Source organism: Colossoma macropomum, unplaced genomic scaffold (genome assembly GCF_904425465.1).
Source record: "Colossoma macropomum unplaced genomic scaffold, Colossoma_macropomum, whole genome shotgun sequence".
Taxonomy (NCBI): Eukaryota; Metazoa; Chordata; class Actinopteri; order Characiformes; family Serrasalmidae; genus Colossoma; species Colossoma macropomum.
This window is the reverse complement of record NW_023494785.1, coordinates 4,486,164-4,502,348: the sequence shown is the minus strand read 5'-3', so window position 1 is coordinate 4,502,348 and position 16,185 is coordinate 4,486,164. Positions and strand designations below refer to the sequence as shown.

The 16,185-nt window shown below is 39.7% G+C and overlaps 1 protein-coding gene across 1 annotated transcript in view; it reads left to right on the top strand.

Annotated features, from left to right (window-relative positions):
• Window positions 1–16,185, top strand: part of LOC118815475 (rho guanine nucleotide exchange factor 4-like) — a 116,784-nt gene that overhangs the window by 5,243 nt on the left and 95,356 nt on the right. Inside the window, exons 3-4 of the mRNA XM_036581622.1 lie at window positions 1,349–1,603; window positions 5,270–5,399. Of these exons, the coding sequence (XP_036437515.1) occupies window positions 1,349–1,603; window positions 5,270–5,399 (385 nt within the window). The remainder of the gene's footprint in view (window positions 1–1,348; window positions 1,604–5,269; window positions 5,400–16,185) is intronic.

Here is a 16,185-nt window from a genome sequence, read left to right as displayed (position 1 = left end):
TTTAACCCCTGAAAATCCCAGCCTTATTACATACTAAGGCTTATTATTCAGTAACTACAGGCACTTCAGTCCAAACTGGCTGAGCTATTCTTAGTTTATCGAAGTGTGTAATAAAAGTTTGGGCCCGTCAGCAGGCTCTGCCCATTTAAGGGGTTAAATAAAGTATTACCAAAAATATTAATCAACATAAAGGAAAGAGGCACAAACTAATGTTTTTCCCAGCACTTTTTTGGACTTTTACTCGCCCTGCTTTGATTTGCAATTAATTACCAGTATTATTTTGACCTCGATGATGAGTTTGGCTTGAAAAGTTATAAATAAACCAGATAAAAACTGTATTCAGAAAGTGTCCCATACTCTCAGAAATAAAGGTACGAAACTGTCACTGGGGCAGTGCCCCTCTTGTCACTGGGGCAGTGCCCCTCTTGTCACTGGGGTGGGACCCTCAAGGGTACAGCTCAGTACCTGTAGTCAGGGAACATAACTGAACCATAATCCACTGAAATGATATGTTCTAAGCTGTACTGACTCCACACACCCCGTCTCGTCTCCAGGCTTTTATTTTACTGTTCTGTTTTAAAACATTCGGTTATGAAAAGGTACAAATACGAACTTTTCACCTGGAAACACTTATTTAAGGTTCACAATCAGACCTTAAAACTACTGTTGTACCTTTGAGGGAACATTTACATTGTTTGTACCTTTATGAACGAAAAATGTACCTGAACAGAACCTTTATTTCTAACAGTGCAAGACTACTTTTGAGCAAAGTATGTGAAATTAAGGTTAAATGGGTGGAGCTCTTTGCTGTAGGCACTTTTAGGGCTGAATTATCCAAGCACACAATGTACTGTGAGGTGCTAAAGAGGAGACCACCACTGGAGCAAAAATCTGGGCTGTCTGGTGTCAGTTTGAGGATCACTGTCTTAACATAAGGGGAGATGGCAACAGGCGTAGGCCTGGGCCAGTAACACTAGTAGCTGTTGGTTGTAAATAGTAAGTTACTTTGAAGAAATGATTATCATAATGTTGTCACTGATATGATGCTCTGAAATACTGAAATACTAGTTACAAGATATTCTTACGTATAACTGCATTATAAAGAAATATTTGAAGCAGCATTAGCTAGAACCAATGTAAGAGACCCTTGAATATGGTTACATAAATACCTTTTGTTATCTGAAGATTAAGAGATAAAATCAAATGAGGATTTGACGCCGCTGGTCGGTCGGAGTCCAGTGAGATCCACAAGCTCAGACGGTCACTTGCCAGATGTGTTTTTCAAAGATTTTTTTTTTTTTTTTTTTAAATTAAAACAAAGAGGGCTGTAATGTTTTGTGTGAAACAGCTGAAGGCGTCTCCAGGCAGCGTTCGAGTGTCCGGTCAGTCAGGGGCAAGGCGGACCGTGGAGAGCTCTCCGAGTCCCGCTGGACCCTCGAGCCCAAGCCCCAGACTCAGACCGGTATCCACAGGCCGCAGGTTACCACGGAAACGCTGTTGCTCGGACGACCTGTGGATCGAGGAGGAGAAGAGGCGGCAGAGGAGGCTGGCCAGAGCCGCACTGACCAAGCTTCGGGCACGTCCACCTGAGGAGAGAGAGAAAGTAAGAGCGGAAACAGGAGGACTGAGACTCCACACCTCCTGCTCCTTCACTCTTTCCTTCCTTCCTTCTGTCTCGAGTCTTGAGTGAAGCATCGCCTGTCTTCGTTCTCAACTTTGTTCTGTTTGTTTTTCCACTTTCTGCTCCTCTCTTTCCAAACTTGTTTACGTTTCTCTTGCTTCCTTTTCAAGTCTTTGTTCCTCTGGGACGTTCTTTTAGTCACTTTGTTGTCAGCGTGAGAATGAAGCTGAAGGTGAGATCAGCAAGTTGAATATGAGAGAACATTTATTGGTGCTTATCACAGACTGGATTGAGTCTCATCAGCTCTCATCATTAGAGTGTTATGTGTTTTATGTAATTATCATGCTGGACTGTTTAGTGCAGAGTGTTTTGTATTTATCATTTAAATTGTTTTTTTCTTTTCTTCTCTTTTCATTAATGTTTTAATCTAACTATACTTTAATGTTTCACAGCACTTTGGTCATTCTTTGTTGTTTTAAATGCACTTTTTAAATGCTTTTTTTTAGACTTTTTGTATCATTCAATCAAAAAGATGTAAACAGAGTCATTCAGAGCGGTTTGGTGTGAAATGTTCTGTTCTAGAGAAACTTACAGAGTCAGAACTGTTCACAGTGGTGGTGATAGGAACCAGACGTCCACCTCTAAAAGCTCCCTCACAGAAAGTTACTATATGAAATGCTTGCATGCATGCACTGTATGTTTATATAAGGCGATGTAAGGCAATATGCACACAAAAAAAAATCAACATTACATATATAGACATGTATAGCTTCACTGGTGTTTTTGGATAGTAAATCCAGACATCAACTCTAAATGACTTTGTTGACATCTCAGCTTTGAAATTATGCAAGAATTTCAGGACTTTGGTGGAATTCCCCTTTAACATTAGATTGTGGTGTAGCCAGTATTTCATTTTAGATTGTGGGGACCAGCTGAGAAGCTTTACTGCCCAAAGACATAGTGAGGATGACAACCACAACTAGCCAACTGTATTGTAATGAAACCACTAGAAAATGACCTACCCATTACCGTAATTACAGGAGCAAAATAAACAAACATGTTTGAATATTAAACACAACACACACTGTTGCTTACCTCACATTTAACTGGCTAACAACTGACATAACACCACAGTGGGTTGACTTCTGTTTACTTTGCTACCGTCAGCTACTGCTACTCGCTAATTGGCTAAGCAGCCTATAGGAACTGTTAGCACAGCTCAGCGAAGTTCTCACCATCAGGAGAAACAGCTGGGCAGCGTTATGCTGGGTTTACATGTTGGCGCTGAAATAAAAATGTCCTTCTCTGCCTTTTTTTGCATGGCTGGCCTCGGCATGCAGCCGTGTAAGTGTTGCTGAAGTCCGCTGAAAAATTGTGATGAACTAATAAGAGATTTGCCAGGAAAAACATCATGAGGATGCAAGAATACAGCACCTTTGACCATGACTACCTTAGATTTTATAGTATTTTCAGAAATATTACAGAAATTATATCAAAAATCTGGGCGTGGCTTTCAATTGGAAAGACTTAAACCCCCAGGCCCCCAGGGCAACCCCACAGCTACACCTCTTGATCGCTTTCATCATTGCCACTATGTATTAGACCAGTGGTTCTCAATCCTGGTCCTGGAGTACCAGTGACCTTCCTGTTGTTGTGTTTTGTTCTGCCTTAATGCCCCCAGTTCACCTCAGGACGGGGTTATTAATTAGTTCATTAGTTGGATCAACTGTGTTGGGAGCGAGGAAAACTCTAGGATGTCACACAGAGGCATTGAGGAGTTCAGTCCAGCGGTATATCTAAAGGTGGGCCTGGAAGGCCTAGGCCTCCCCGTTGGACAGCCAGGCCTCAATGCACAAATCAATCAGACCACAAAATGAACCACAAACAAACCATGCTTAGACCACCTTGGGAGGTGGTCATAGTTCGGTTCCTTTGTGGGTCCATTTAGAGGGGTCTGAGTTTGTTTGAGACAAAACCGTGTATCTCCATTTTTAGTTGCCCTTTATGAAGTGTCTAAATTTCATGATGGACAGACCAACGAAAATGGTCCAAAATTACTATTTTTTAATCCATTTACTTCCATTAAAGGCAAAGCAAGTTTATTTATATAGCACCTTTCATACACTGCTGTCATTTAAAGTGCTTTACAAATGAGAGTTGCTTAAAAAAAGAATAGAATTAAAAACATGATTAAAACATTAGATTTAAAACAGAAAATCATTAAATAAGAAATGAAATTAGGATAGTTAAAAAATCAAATTAAAGCTAAAAGTTACATTAGGGTTAAAAAGTGTTTAGAAACGCTAACAGTGTTTAAACTGCACTGAAAGCTGCTCAAACAGTAATGTTTTTAGCCTGGATTTAAAGTGTCCAGTGTCGGGGCTCTTCTAATGCTCTCTGTCAACTGGGTCCATTTAAGAGCAGCACAGTAGCGAAACGCTGCTTCTCCATGTTTAGTCTTTTCCTTAGGCAGGACTAACTGACCAGTTCCTAATGAGTTCTGCTCTACTCATGTCGCTGCAGCAGATCAGATAAATACACTGCTCCTGCACCAATGAGCGATTTATAGACCAGTAATAGTATCTTAAAGTGTATTCTGGAACAGACTGGTAGCCAGTGTAAGGATTTAAGGAGTGTGGGGGGTGATGTGTTTCTGCTTTTACTCCTGGTGAGACTCTGGCAGCTGCATCCTGAATCAGCTGAAGCTGTTTGATTGTGTTTTTTTGGGAGTCCAGTTAGGCGACCATTACAGTGATCAATCCTGCTAGAAATAAAGGTGTAGATGAGTTTCTCCAGGTCTGCTTTTTTCAGAACACCTCTGATCTTGTTGTTCTTAAGGTTATAAAAAGTTCAAATAAATATATAAATAAGTGATTTAGTAACTGCTTTGACATGACTACTAAAACTAAGATCGGAGTCCATCAGTGCACCATGGCTACATAGTTAAGAACGTTTTTCCTTCTCCTGTAAAGTTTCCTTTTTGGAATATGAGGTTTTGTTCCGACATCAGCGATATGAAAAAGTAACAACATGTCAGTGGTCTGAGACCACTTAAATACTACAATGGATGTTCCTCTGAAGTGTGGTAGCCACTGGTTGAATGCATAACGTTAATGATGGGATGAATTTAACAGTAAGCATTTTGTAGACATTGTGGTGGGTCCTGATATTTGACCCAAACTGACCATTGTTTATTCAAGATATGCCAAAACTGCAACAGCAAAATAGGCGCTGACTACTTTAACGATTCAAACTAATTTTTAATAAAAATATTGTTTATTATTGCAGATAAACCTCTTTAAATGTCCCCAGGAAGTAGGTTTTTTTTTAATGCCTGTTTGCTAGAGCTGGACACCAGGCATCTTTTATTTGTGTGTAACTGCTGACCCATAGATTGTCGTTGGAGAAAGTGGGTTAGAACAGATATTATGTTGCAGTGCATGCTGGGAACTGTAGTGCAGCTCAGGCTGAAACAAGCTGATAATAATAGAAAATTTTAAATAATTTTGCCGGCCAAAAAGTGTTGTGCAACGGGCCTGACTTGGCCCGCGGGCCTTGAGATTGACCCATGGGGTCTAGACAAAGTAACATCATCTGTAACATTATGTCTTGAGTGAAATGCGACTGACCCTTACATTTTCTCTTCAGACAGGTATCCAGCTCTCTCGCTCCACTGTGGAGGTTTTTCCAGGGATGCCCCTCAGGGCGCTAAGCTTCTCCCACAGCGCCCCCACCGGCCTGGACTGCCTCAGCTGGAGACGACGCATGTCCTACCCCTGTAAGTACTGTATAAGTGTGTAGGTGTGTGTCCCGCCTCTCTCGTCCGCTTATCTCTGTGTGTTTTGGATGCAGATGCTGAGAGTGTTGGTTAACAGTCAGTGTGCAGATTATGAGATATTTAGGAGATCTGCTTTTGTTACTTAAATTTATTTCTTTACAGCAACACTGCCATAAATCCAGGATTAAGCTCTTTAATGACGCCAGGGACAGCTGGCATGTGCAGCAACTGCTTTAGGTTTTTGGAGCCAATTTTTGGACAGTGTTATTGTAGTACTGAGTCATGGCCAGCAGGTGGCAGCTGATCTGTGTATAATGGGCTTGTGTGGTTTGCCTCTGTACCTTCTATTGAGCAGTGAAGTGAAATAAATCCTGTCCAAAGTAATTATTTCTCACAGCCTAAGCTCAGTCGGGAGTGAGTGGAGGCAGGCAGCCTTTTTAATGTAGTCGTACCACCCAGTCAGTCATGCACAGTGTAATATAACTTGAGTAGAGCTTTGGGGGGAAGTACAGTGCCATTCAGCATAATCAATAGCTGCAGATAATTATAGATGCATAAACTTATAACATTAGATAATCATATGTTGAGCTATAGATTATTGTATATGAAGTGCAATCAAGTACAATACTTCTAGATAATCATCAGTTACATGCAATAACTGTAGATAAGCATACACTGTTTAATCATGGATGGACTTTTACAGTATTTAACAGTAATTTGTCACAGTAATATACTGTATTCATGGTTTTATTGTGAATTCAACTCATCAGCAAAGCACAGTGAGGTTGGCATTGGAACGTACTGTGCAGAGATATGACAGTTTTGTTGTTTTGATGATTTTTGCACTTGTTTTTCCTTTTAAATCGCTCAAATGCTGGAACAATTAAGTGTTGACAAAATGTTATTGTTCATTGCCAGATATGAGTTATAAGTAAAGTTAAAATGCCTGTTTGTTTGAAATATTCTCTGCATACACATTTTTAAAAATATTTTCAGAATTTCTAACTTGTTTTAACCCTTTTGTTGCCATAAGAAGGCTAAAGCAGAGAGCTAATAGCAGGTTTTACAGTGATCTGGCTGTGTGTTTGTGCTGTATTTCTGGGTTGTGTGATGTTAGAACTGGTTTCTCTCACTCTGGCTAGTGATGGCAGGTTCCTCTGAGCGCTCTGATGTGTGAATCATGGCACTATTTAAACCCTTTGTTTATAAATGAAGGCTAAAAGCAGAGATGTAATATAACAGTGGCGAGTGGGGTTTGGTGATTTTGGAGCTGGATTGCTGGCTGATGGACGGTCACAGGTGGATGAAATCACTGTGGATGGTGAAGCAGAGTCTGATGAGTGAGCCTGTGGGAACATGAATGCCAAAAAACAGAGCAATGATATCAGGATTTTAGGTGATTTTCCAAGCCGAATTACTCACTGATGTTGACATCACAGCTCGATGATGTATGCTAGCTAGTTTGGGCTGGGCCTGCTGAAAGTCCTGATATGTGTATCATGTCTGTAGCTTAACTCGTTGTGAAGTTTTGAAGGCCAGAAGTCAACTACCATTTTGCAGGTTCTAAAGGTTAAGTGCTTTTATTTTCATTGTCTTGTTATATTGGCAGATTATTGTGCATAATTACCCAAAATGATGGGACTTTCTGCTAATTTCAAGCAAGTAGTAAGTAATGCTTGAAACTCATCTGACAGCAGAATAAGACAATTTCACTAAATAATACCTAGAACAAGTAAGAATACACAGAAATGAGTCAAATAATATAATATTCTGACTGTAGGTATATTACACTTAAAAAGGGTTCTTTACTAAAGGAAATGGTTCTATATAGAACCATGAACACTCAAAGAACCCTTTGCATGAGTTCAGGTTGATGGAGAATGTGCTGTAGATGGTTCTATATAGAAGCTTTTCGAAAAGGGTTCTGTATAGCACCAAAAAGGGTTCCTGTACTGTTATGACTTTAAGCTTGTAACAGTAGAAGAACCCATACACAAGACATTCTGCAATCAGTCTAAAGAACCCTTTCAAAATGAAAAGTACCCTTTAATCATGTAAAGGGTTCTTTGAGTGTTCCTGGTTCTATATACAACCATTTTCTTTACTAAAGAACCTTTGAAGAATCATTTTAATAGTGTGGATTTAAGTTGGTTCCCTTGCCGAGATAGAATTTTTTCAGGTGGGCCTGAATACAGAATGACTCTGAACCCCCTGCGTAGGTGATTAGCTCCCCATAGAGATTATATGAGCCGTGTGGTGTCTGATTATTAGCTTTGAACAGCTATTAGTTTGTGTTTGTCTTGGTGGCTTTTACACTCTGTGTCATTAGTTGTCAGCACTTTTAACTTGATGACTGTTATTGTATCTCTAAAACATCACCAACATGCACAAATAGGCCAATACGTCAGGGGTGTCCAGTCTGATCCACACAGGGCCGGTGTGGCTGCAGGTTTTCATTTCACAAAGCAGGAGATCAGCTTTGGCCGGTTGCACCAGCTGTGTGTAAGTTCTAACATAGGCTTGTTGTTGTGTTTACTAAGTTCAGGTTTATGATTCATTACTAAATCAAAACAAGTTGGGCTGAAAGATTCATTGTTTGTATATCGAAATCGCAATTTAAGACAATGCAATTTTCAAATCGCAAGAGCTGCAATTTTTTAAATTACAGCCTCCACTCTTAAAAATGGTTCTTTAGTAAAGACAGTCATTCGATATAGAACCATGAACACTCAGACCCATTTGCATGCATAAAAAGTTCTTTGCATGGTGAAATCGTCCTTCAGATTGGAGAATGTGTTGTATGTGGTTCTGTACAGCATCAAAAAGGGTTGGTACTGTTACTTTGTTGCTTGTTGATGTCAAGCTTATAACAATAGAAGAACATTTTGGTCCTATAGAGAACTCTTTTCAAAAAGGTTCCACCTAGAACCATTTGCAACACATTCTCCATCAATCTGAAGAACCATTTCACCACGCAGAGAACTTCTCATGCATGCAGATGGGTTGCTGAGTCCTTATGGTTCTATACAGAATCATTATCTTTACTAAAGAACCCTCGAAGAGCTATTTTTATTAAGTGTGTACATTCGCAAAAATGGGAAACTGAACCTAATAAGAGTTTGTGAACAGCCTGTAGGTGAGTTAGACCAATCAGAGGCAACCAAACCTCCATGTGTTGTGACATCACAACCACAACTTACTGGCAGTTTGGCACACTACGTTCAGGCGTCGAGCCTCAAGCCAGAAAAGGTGAATGTTCTGGTTTTTAGGCCTCTTTTTTTTTTTTTTAAATCTCAATTTCATTTGCAATCGCAATATTAGTTGGAAAAATCATGATTAGATATTTTCCATAAATCGTTCAGCCCTACTTAGTAGTTATATTTACACCCACTCTCCGGAAACTCTGGGGAAACCATCCGAAACCATGCAGAAAGCACAAAAAAGGCCAAAACATGACTTTTTTTGGTTAACTAAGCTATAAACTCTAAACAATATATGCTGTGATTTTACTTATAGCTCTAATCATCGCCCTGGTTTAAACTTGGTGCATGAAGCTAAACACCCACAACTCCAGCTCAGTGAGACTCAGCAGCTGCACAAACGGCTAAACTGATCTGCTGTTGAGTCGCTCAGCCAGAAACCGCTGCTTAAAAAGCTGCATATTTGGTTTCTCAGTGGAATATTAAAGAATAAACACGCAGCGGCTGTAGATCATTAGTTTTATTCAGTTGTACACATTGTTCTCATCCATGTTGGATATTATGTCCATGGAGAATCAGAGCAGCTGCCGTCGCGTTTCCATGGCAGCGGGTTTAGTGATTGTTTCTGAGCATGATATCATCATGCCGGTCATTAAAGCGACATACGCATTAGTTCTTACTAGTTAAGACCTGACTTACAGATTTGTGGTGCAATCAGATTAAGTAAAAGGATAGTTTGAAACTAACCAGTGTAACCAAAGACTTTACGCCCAAACTTCAGTATAAACTTGTGCAAACCTGGTGGAACTCAGCCCTGATCGGCAGTTTGAGGGCTGAGACCAGCTGATTACAGAGGTGGAATCAGGTGTGTTTCAGCTTGTCTGGAGTGAGAACCTGCAGCCACACCGGCTCTTTGCGGATACGACTGGACACCCCTGAGATACGTCATGTGAATACTGCAGTGAAATGCAGTGCAGTGCATTTTCAAAATGTCTGCACAATTAAATTGATGAGGTGTCAATCAGAGTGGTTTGGTGTGAAATGGTTCACTGTAGAGAAACTTACTGACCCAGATGTCTTTACAGTGGTGGTGATAGGAACCAGGGGTCACCATGACTACAACACAAATATAGACATTTTATTTACAATCAAAACCACCAGTGAACCTACAGGAGTCAAGTGAGTTGTGGGTCATTCTACAGAAACGCCCATCCATAGGAGTCACAGGTGTTACTGGTCCTCATTGGTGTTACACATAAGAAAGGTAACACCAGAGGCATTTTTTCCAAAACGGCTGCTACAGAGCATCAAACCACATGTTGTCAATCATGGAATATCCACTAAAATATGTAATTTAATCCATTTGTATTCTGTTTTTTCACAATTACCTAAGAATAAAGTCGGTCACACCAGTGACTTCAGCTAACAGCTTCATATGAAATCATGAGAAAATCTCTGATAACTGAAAGACACAGTGGACTCACCATGTGCTTTTCTTCATAGATCCTCAGAAAACAGGTAAAAGGAAGTCATCAGTGATGTCATCAGTGTGATTTTTGTCACACGACTCCTGGGGACAACTTTCATTATATATTTTATAATATTTATTTGGCATTTGTTTTCTTTGTCATTTAAATAATATATTTCTTAGTCATGTAGAGATTATTGCAGTTAAAATAGCAGAAAAACGTGTTTTTTACCTCAAAATATGGCCTCAGCCTTTACACATGACTGTGGGGACGAGCTCTACTGTGGTGCTTGGAGTTCTAGATAATTGATTTAAAAAACAATACTGCTAAATTGAGGGTCAAGAGGGTGTAATTGCTAAAATAACTTATTGTATTATTTTAAAATATAAATAAATTATAACCCTAACGTTTTTTTAAGTGTAATATATCTGTAAATGCTAGGGACACAAAAATGGACGATTCCATAGAATGACCCTTTTATATTGGCCTCAGCATAGAACAAGACAGCATAGAACAAGACATGGGAGAAGCCAAGAGAAGTGCTCTTTTATTCACACTAGCAGAAAAGGCACATGAAAAACAGCCATGGCTAGCAGGCTGGTCATTTCTAGCCATACGGTTTCTCCTATTGGTCAGCAAACAAATGAACAATAACATTAACAGTAACAAAAACAACAACAAATGTCCTCAGTGAGGGGGCGGAGCACGCAGTGCAGCTTTGCATACACTCTTAAAAAAAGATGGTGCTTCAAGGGTTCTTTAGTAAACAAAATGGTTCTATATAGAACCTTGAACACTCAAAGAACCCTTTGCATGATTAAAGGGCTCTTAGCATCATGAAAGCATTCTTCAGATTGATAGAGAATGTGCTGTAGATGGTTCTATATAGAACCTTTTTGGAAATGGTTCTATATAGCACCCAAAAGGGCTCTTCTATTGTTGTGGTGTCAAGCTTGTAACAATGACAGAACCCTTTCAGGTGCTAAATAGAACTCTTTTCAAAAAATGGCATCTGAAAACAATCGTGAAACAGTGTCTCAGTCATCAGACAGTGAATTCATAACCATTTCATGTAGTAACTTTCTGTGAGGGAGCTTTTAGAGGTGGACGTCTGGTTCCTATCACCACCACTGTGAACAGTTCTGACTAAGCTTCTCTAAAACAGAGCGTTTCTCATCAAACCACTTTGTAGAATGTCTCTTTAAGTCATGGTGCATTGACCCACCTGCTTTCTGTATCAGTGTCAGACAGCTAGAGCAGGGGAGGACTGTACTCCCTGGAGCGCATGGTGCGGATGCATTACTCATTCATTAGTCCTGCAGTCTGAAACACAGTGCAGGAAATTAGATAAAGAAAAACTCACCCAGAGTGGCTGCATGCATTCATCTCCTGAGGGACCAGGGCGTTCATTCACTCTGTGAATGTATGAGAGTGTAATTGTGTGTGTGTGTGTGTGTGTGTGTGTGTGTGTGTGTGTGTGTTTGAGCTCTGTACAACTTTAAAATTTTATTTTAAAAGTTTATTATTTACAATTATATTAAAAATTCTATTATAAATACATAATTATACATCCAAATTTATTTTCATGCACTGCATAAAAAATGCATGTTTTATATGTAATACAGAGTATTTAACGTATACATTCCATGTATGCAGAGCAAAATGTAACGGATTGAAACAAAACCTCGTATCACCAAAATGGTAACTTTACAGGAGAAGGAAGAAACACACTTTATTTTTAATGTAAGTCTGTGGAACCAGACTTCTTTACAAGTCATTTTAGGCCATTTCTTTTGGTCCATACATCATAACATTGACACACAAATGGAGATACAAGGTTTTTTTCCGACAGTGGCGAAATGTACAGTTTCCATACAGTGACCATTCATTTTATTCATAGAAATAAGTGGTGAAACATTCTGAAAATAATATAAGTACTACAAATAATGTCACAATGGACACCTCCTGCACTGATATTCATAGAGACTACATACAAATTCACATATGTTCTAGCACACATATATACACACATACTAGCAACTACCTGGAATACCATGACAATCACCTAACGGTACCCTAGCAACCTGCTTAGATTCCTGAGCAACCACTTAGCAACCACAGCACCATAGCAGCCACCTTTCATTACCATGGCAACAACCTAGCAACCACGTAACAACCATCTAGCAGTGCTCTAGCAACTAGCTGGAATGCTATAGCCACCACGTAGCATCACCATAACAACAGCATGCAATATCATAGCAAAAGTCTATAATATATAGCAATCTAAATAATAAAAACAGGCCATTTAACTTTAAATAACTCAAGAAACTTAAGAAACAAACAAACAAATAAACAAAAACTTCTTGCAGGATAAACAGCCCACTGTCTTCACTAACCAGTCATTACAATGGAAACCCAGTTAAGTTTTCAACAACGCTCAACAGCTGTTGAAGATTTACTGCTCAGATCTTTGAGGCGGTATTGGCCGGCATTGTGAAGACAAGTTAAAATTTGTTCACAAACTTTTCCCTTCTAGTAATATTAAATCACAAAAACGGCAGCGCGGTCATACGTGAGACCGAAGATCAGCAACTGCTTAATCACCGTTAACCGCTTAAGCATAGAAACAAGGAGCTGAATGGATGTCTGTCTTTTATTATAGAGTCATTCTATGGAAAATTAGGGTTACAATTTATTTATATTTTAGAATAAAACAATAAGTTAGTTTAAAATTACTCCGAAACCTCACTGAAAGAGCCGTGGGTGCAGCGACACCCGACATGTTTGATCGAGTATGGGATGAATCTGACTATGGCGTTGATGTTGTCTGTACAGCAGGAGGAGGTTCAGACTGAGACCTTGTAAAATTACATAATAAACTTTATGCTCATTTAAACCATTTACAGTTCACTGCACTGTTCTGTAATGATTTACAAGTGAAATAAATCATTTTGAAATCGGATGAAGCTTTCTGAGTCACGCTGTATAGCATAATGTTAGAAAATACATTTTTTTTTTAGAAACCTACCTTCTTTATCCGTATAGTGTCTTTTTGGCCCTCGGACCACCACAAACATTGCACTTTGACTCCCAAAAAAAGTGTGGGCCCATCTGCTGTAGAGACTGTAGAGCAGGGTGGGGAACTCCAGTCCTGGAGGGCCGGATTCCTGCACGGTTTGGTGATTTTCCTGCTCAAGCACACCTGATTCAGCTCATCAGCTAATTAGCAGGTTTGTTAGGTGGGCTAAAGCAGGAACTCACTAAACTGTGCAGGACTGCGGCCCTCAGTTCCCCACTCCTGCTCTAGAGGCTCTCACACACGTGCACAGTTGCCATACTGTCCGTTATGATGCAGAATGTTTCACGGGCACTAATACACTTGGCTGACCACACGTTTGGACAGACAGACTGCAGCACTCAGAAGTGCGTATTCTGAGAGTGAGGTCAGATGTCCTGCGCCAGATGCCGTCTGTGTAATTAGATCAGCGCGTGTTAATTGAATTGGGTGGCGAGTCGTGGCTGTCCCCTCAGCTGTGGTTCCTTTTAAGACTCTGTGTTTGGTGGCTCTCTGTCACCCAGCAAGACCCATAGATGAGCAAATTAAAGTAATAGTTCAATAAAAAAAAAACAAATTTACTGACCATCCTTCCCCCTCAAAATGTAGTCAATCAGCCAAGACATGTTTGGTGTCTGAGGTTTGTTTCTTTAGTTTTAGCACTGGAACTACAAGGTTAATGTAGCTAACATGTGATGGAAGCTTTACACCCCAGTTAGAACTGTGCTAACTAATCAGCCTAAACCATCACATACTGGCCTCAAACTGTGTTCAGTATCTCTAATAGACACTGACACTGTGTGACACACTGTTATCTATAAACATGGACTAAAGTACAGTGAATGTTTCCCATCTTTTCCTGCCTTTTTTCTGTGGAAAAGCTCTCCTCACTGCTCCTCCACGGCTGACTCTCATTTATGTGATGAATACATGGAGAACTGAGATTTCATAGTGTCAGCGTTCTAACCTTAGATTCTATGGGTTTTAGTGTTTAGCCAATGGACATACACCGATCAGGCATAACATTATGACCACCTCCTTGTTTCTACGCTCATTGTCCATTTTATCAGCTCCACTTACTATATAGGTGCACTTTGTAGTTCTACAGTTACAGACTGTAGTCCATCTGTTTCTCTGCATACTCTGTTAGCCCCCTTTTACCCTGTTCTTCAGTGGTCAGGACCCCCATGGACCCTCGCAGAGCAGGTACTGTTTGGGTGGTGGATCATTCTCAGCACTGCAGTAACACTGACGTGGTGGTGGTGTGTTAGTGTGTGTTGCGCTGGTGAGAGTGGATCCGCTCACTGTCCACTCAATTAGACACTCATTCATTAAAGGGCCTATAAACTCCCAACTTTTTTATATGAATGTGTTTGAGGTAGTATGTAAACATTGTTAACAGTTTCTTAACACATCCACTCCACCACATGTTGTCCATTGATGATAACTAAACTGAAAAATCAGCCCATTTTCAATGTATAAGTTTTGTGATCATTTTTCTAAACCTGTCTTTCATCTTTCTGTCGTTTTTTATGGTGTATATATATATACAGTTTTTTACGGTATATTTAAGTTCTTGTCTGTTGTCGCTGTGTGAATGTGAGTGAGTCTGAGCTCTGTATAAAACTAGGTAGTATCAAAAGAGGATATAATGAATCTACCTGCATAGATCGTTGTAACAGCAGGCTGAAGACGAATAAACGGTGGCACATGCAGACGTATAAACAGCTGACAGCATTAGCAAATGTCAAAACATTATCTGTGCTTTGATTGGCTGCTTCATGAAACTTGTTTCACGAAGTTGAGACACATGCAACTGTCGTTTCAAATGAGTTGCAGGATGCGCTAAATTGTGCAACTCAAGTGCAATTTAGTTTAATGCAGTTTTCAATCAAATAAAGCTGCGTGAAAGTTTCACTGTGTAAAGCCAGCCTTAAGGAGCTATAAATGCCATGAAAGAGTTACATGTACATTATTTCTTTCTTCAGTCAGTAGAGGCTGCTGACTCATCTATCACAGAGTGTGTGCCTAAATTGTGGGCGCTGTCCTGTTTTTTTATGAGCTCCTGTGTTCTTGAGAGACTGAGTTAGTCTGGGGCTAATCTACGAGCACTGATTTATGTGATTCATAAGCCTTCGGATTTTTCTACAAGCCAAACATTTACTTTATTTAGTTGCTGGACTGATTTATTTTAGTGCTGGTATCTTTTGGGCCATAATACAAATCCATTTTGTGTGTTGTTCTTGTATTTGTGCGCTGGAGGTGCAGTATATCATAGTGTCAGTGTTATTAGTGTCGGTCTGGTTTGTAGGAGTGGAGATGGAGACGGAGTCTTTGTTTAGAGAGAGTTTACTCCAACTCCAGCTCCAACATGCCATGACTGTCATGGGCTATTAATACCAGTGCTGGGAGGAATAAGCCTGGGGAGATTTGTGGAGCTGCTGTATATCAGAGTTAGGCTGGGTTACAGTAGCAGTACAGTACTGGCGTGATGTTACCACTTGGACTCTTAATGTATACATATCTTTTAATGTGTGTGTGTGTGTGTATATATATATATATATATATACACACACACACACACAAATAGGAAGATGATGTAGAATGCCATGAGCCATGAGATTCATCCTACAGTGTCCATTCATGCTGAAGTTATAAGGAATGTTTCAGCTTGTTCTGCTTTTTGAATGAGGCAGAATACAGGACAGCCAGTGACCACAAGTATATGTATGTATTTGAGCCAGAAAGATGTCATAAGTGGACCTTAAAAGCCATTTTAATCCGCTTTTTGATGCCTTCTTTTACATCTTTACACAGATTTCAGTTGGATCATTGATTGCTGTATTGGTTCAAAGTCAGAGTTGACTTTTAACCGACTTTAGACGAAAATCCTGTTGCTTTGAGTGACCCTATATCTTAATTATGTATATTTTATTAAAGCAACTGTCTGAACATTCCACTTTGTCACTACCAAAACAATCATTTTACGAAATGTGACAATTTTAATTCTTATTTTAACGCTAGCAAGTACATGACTAACAAACACAGCTTTGAACAGCTTT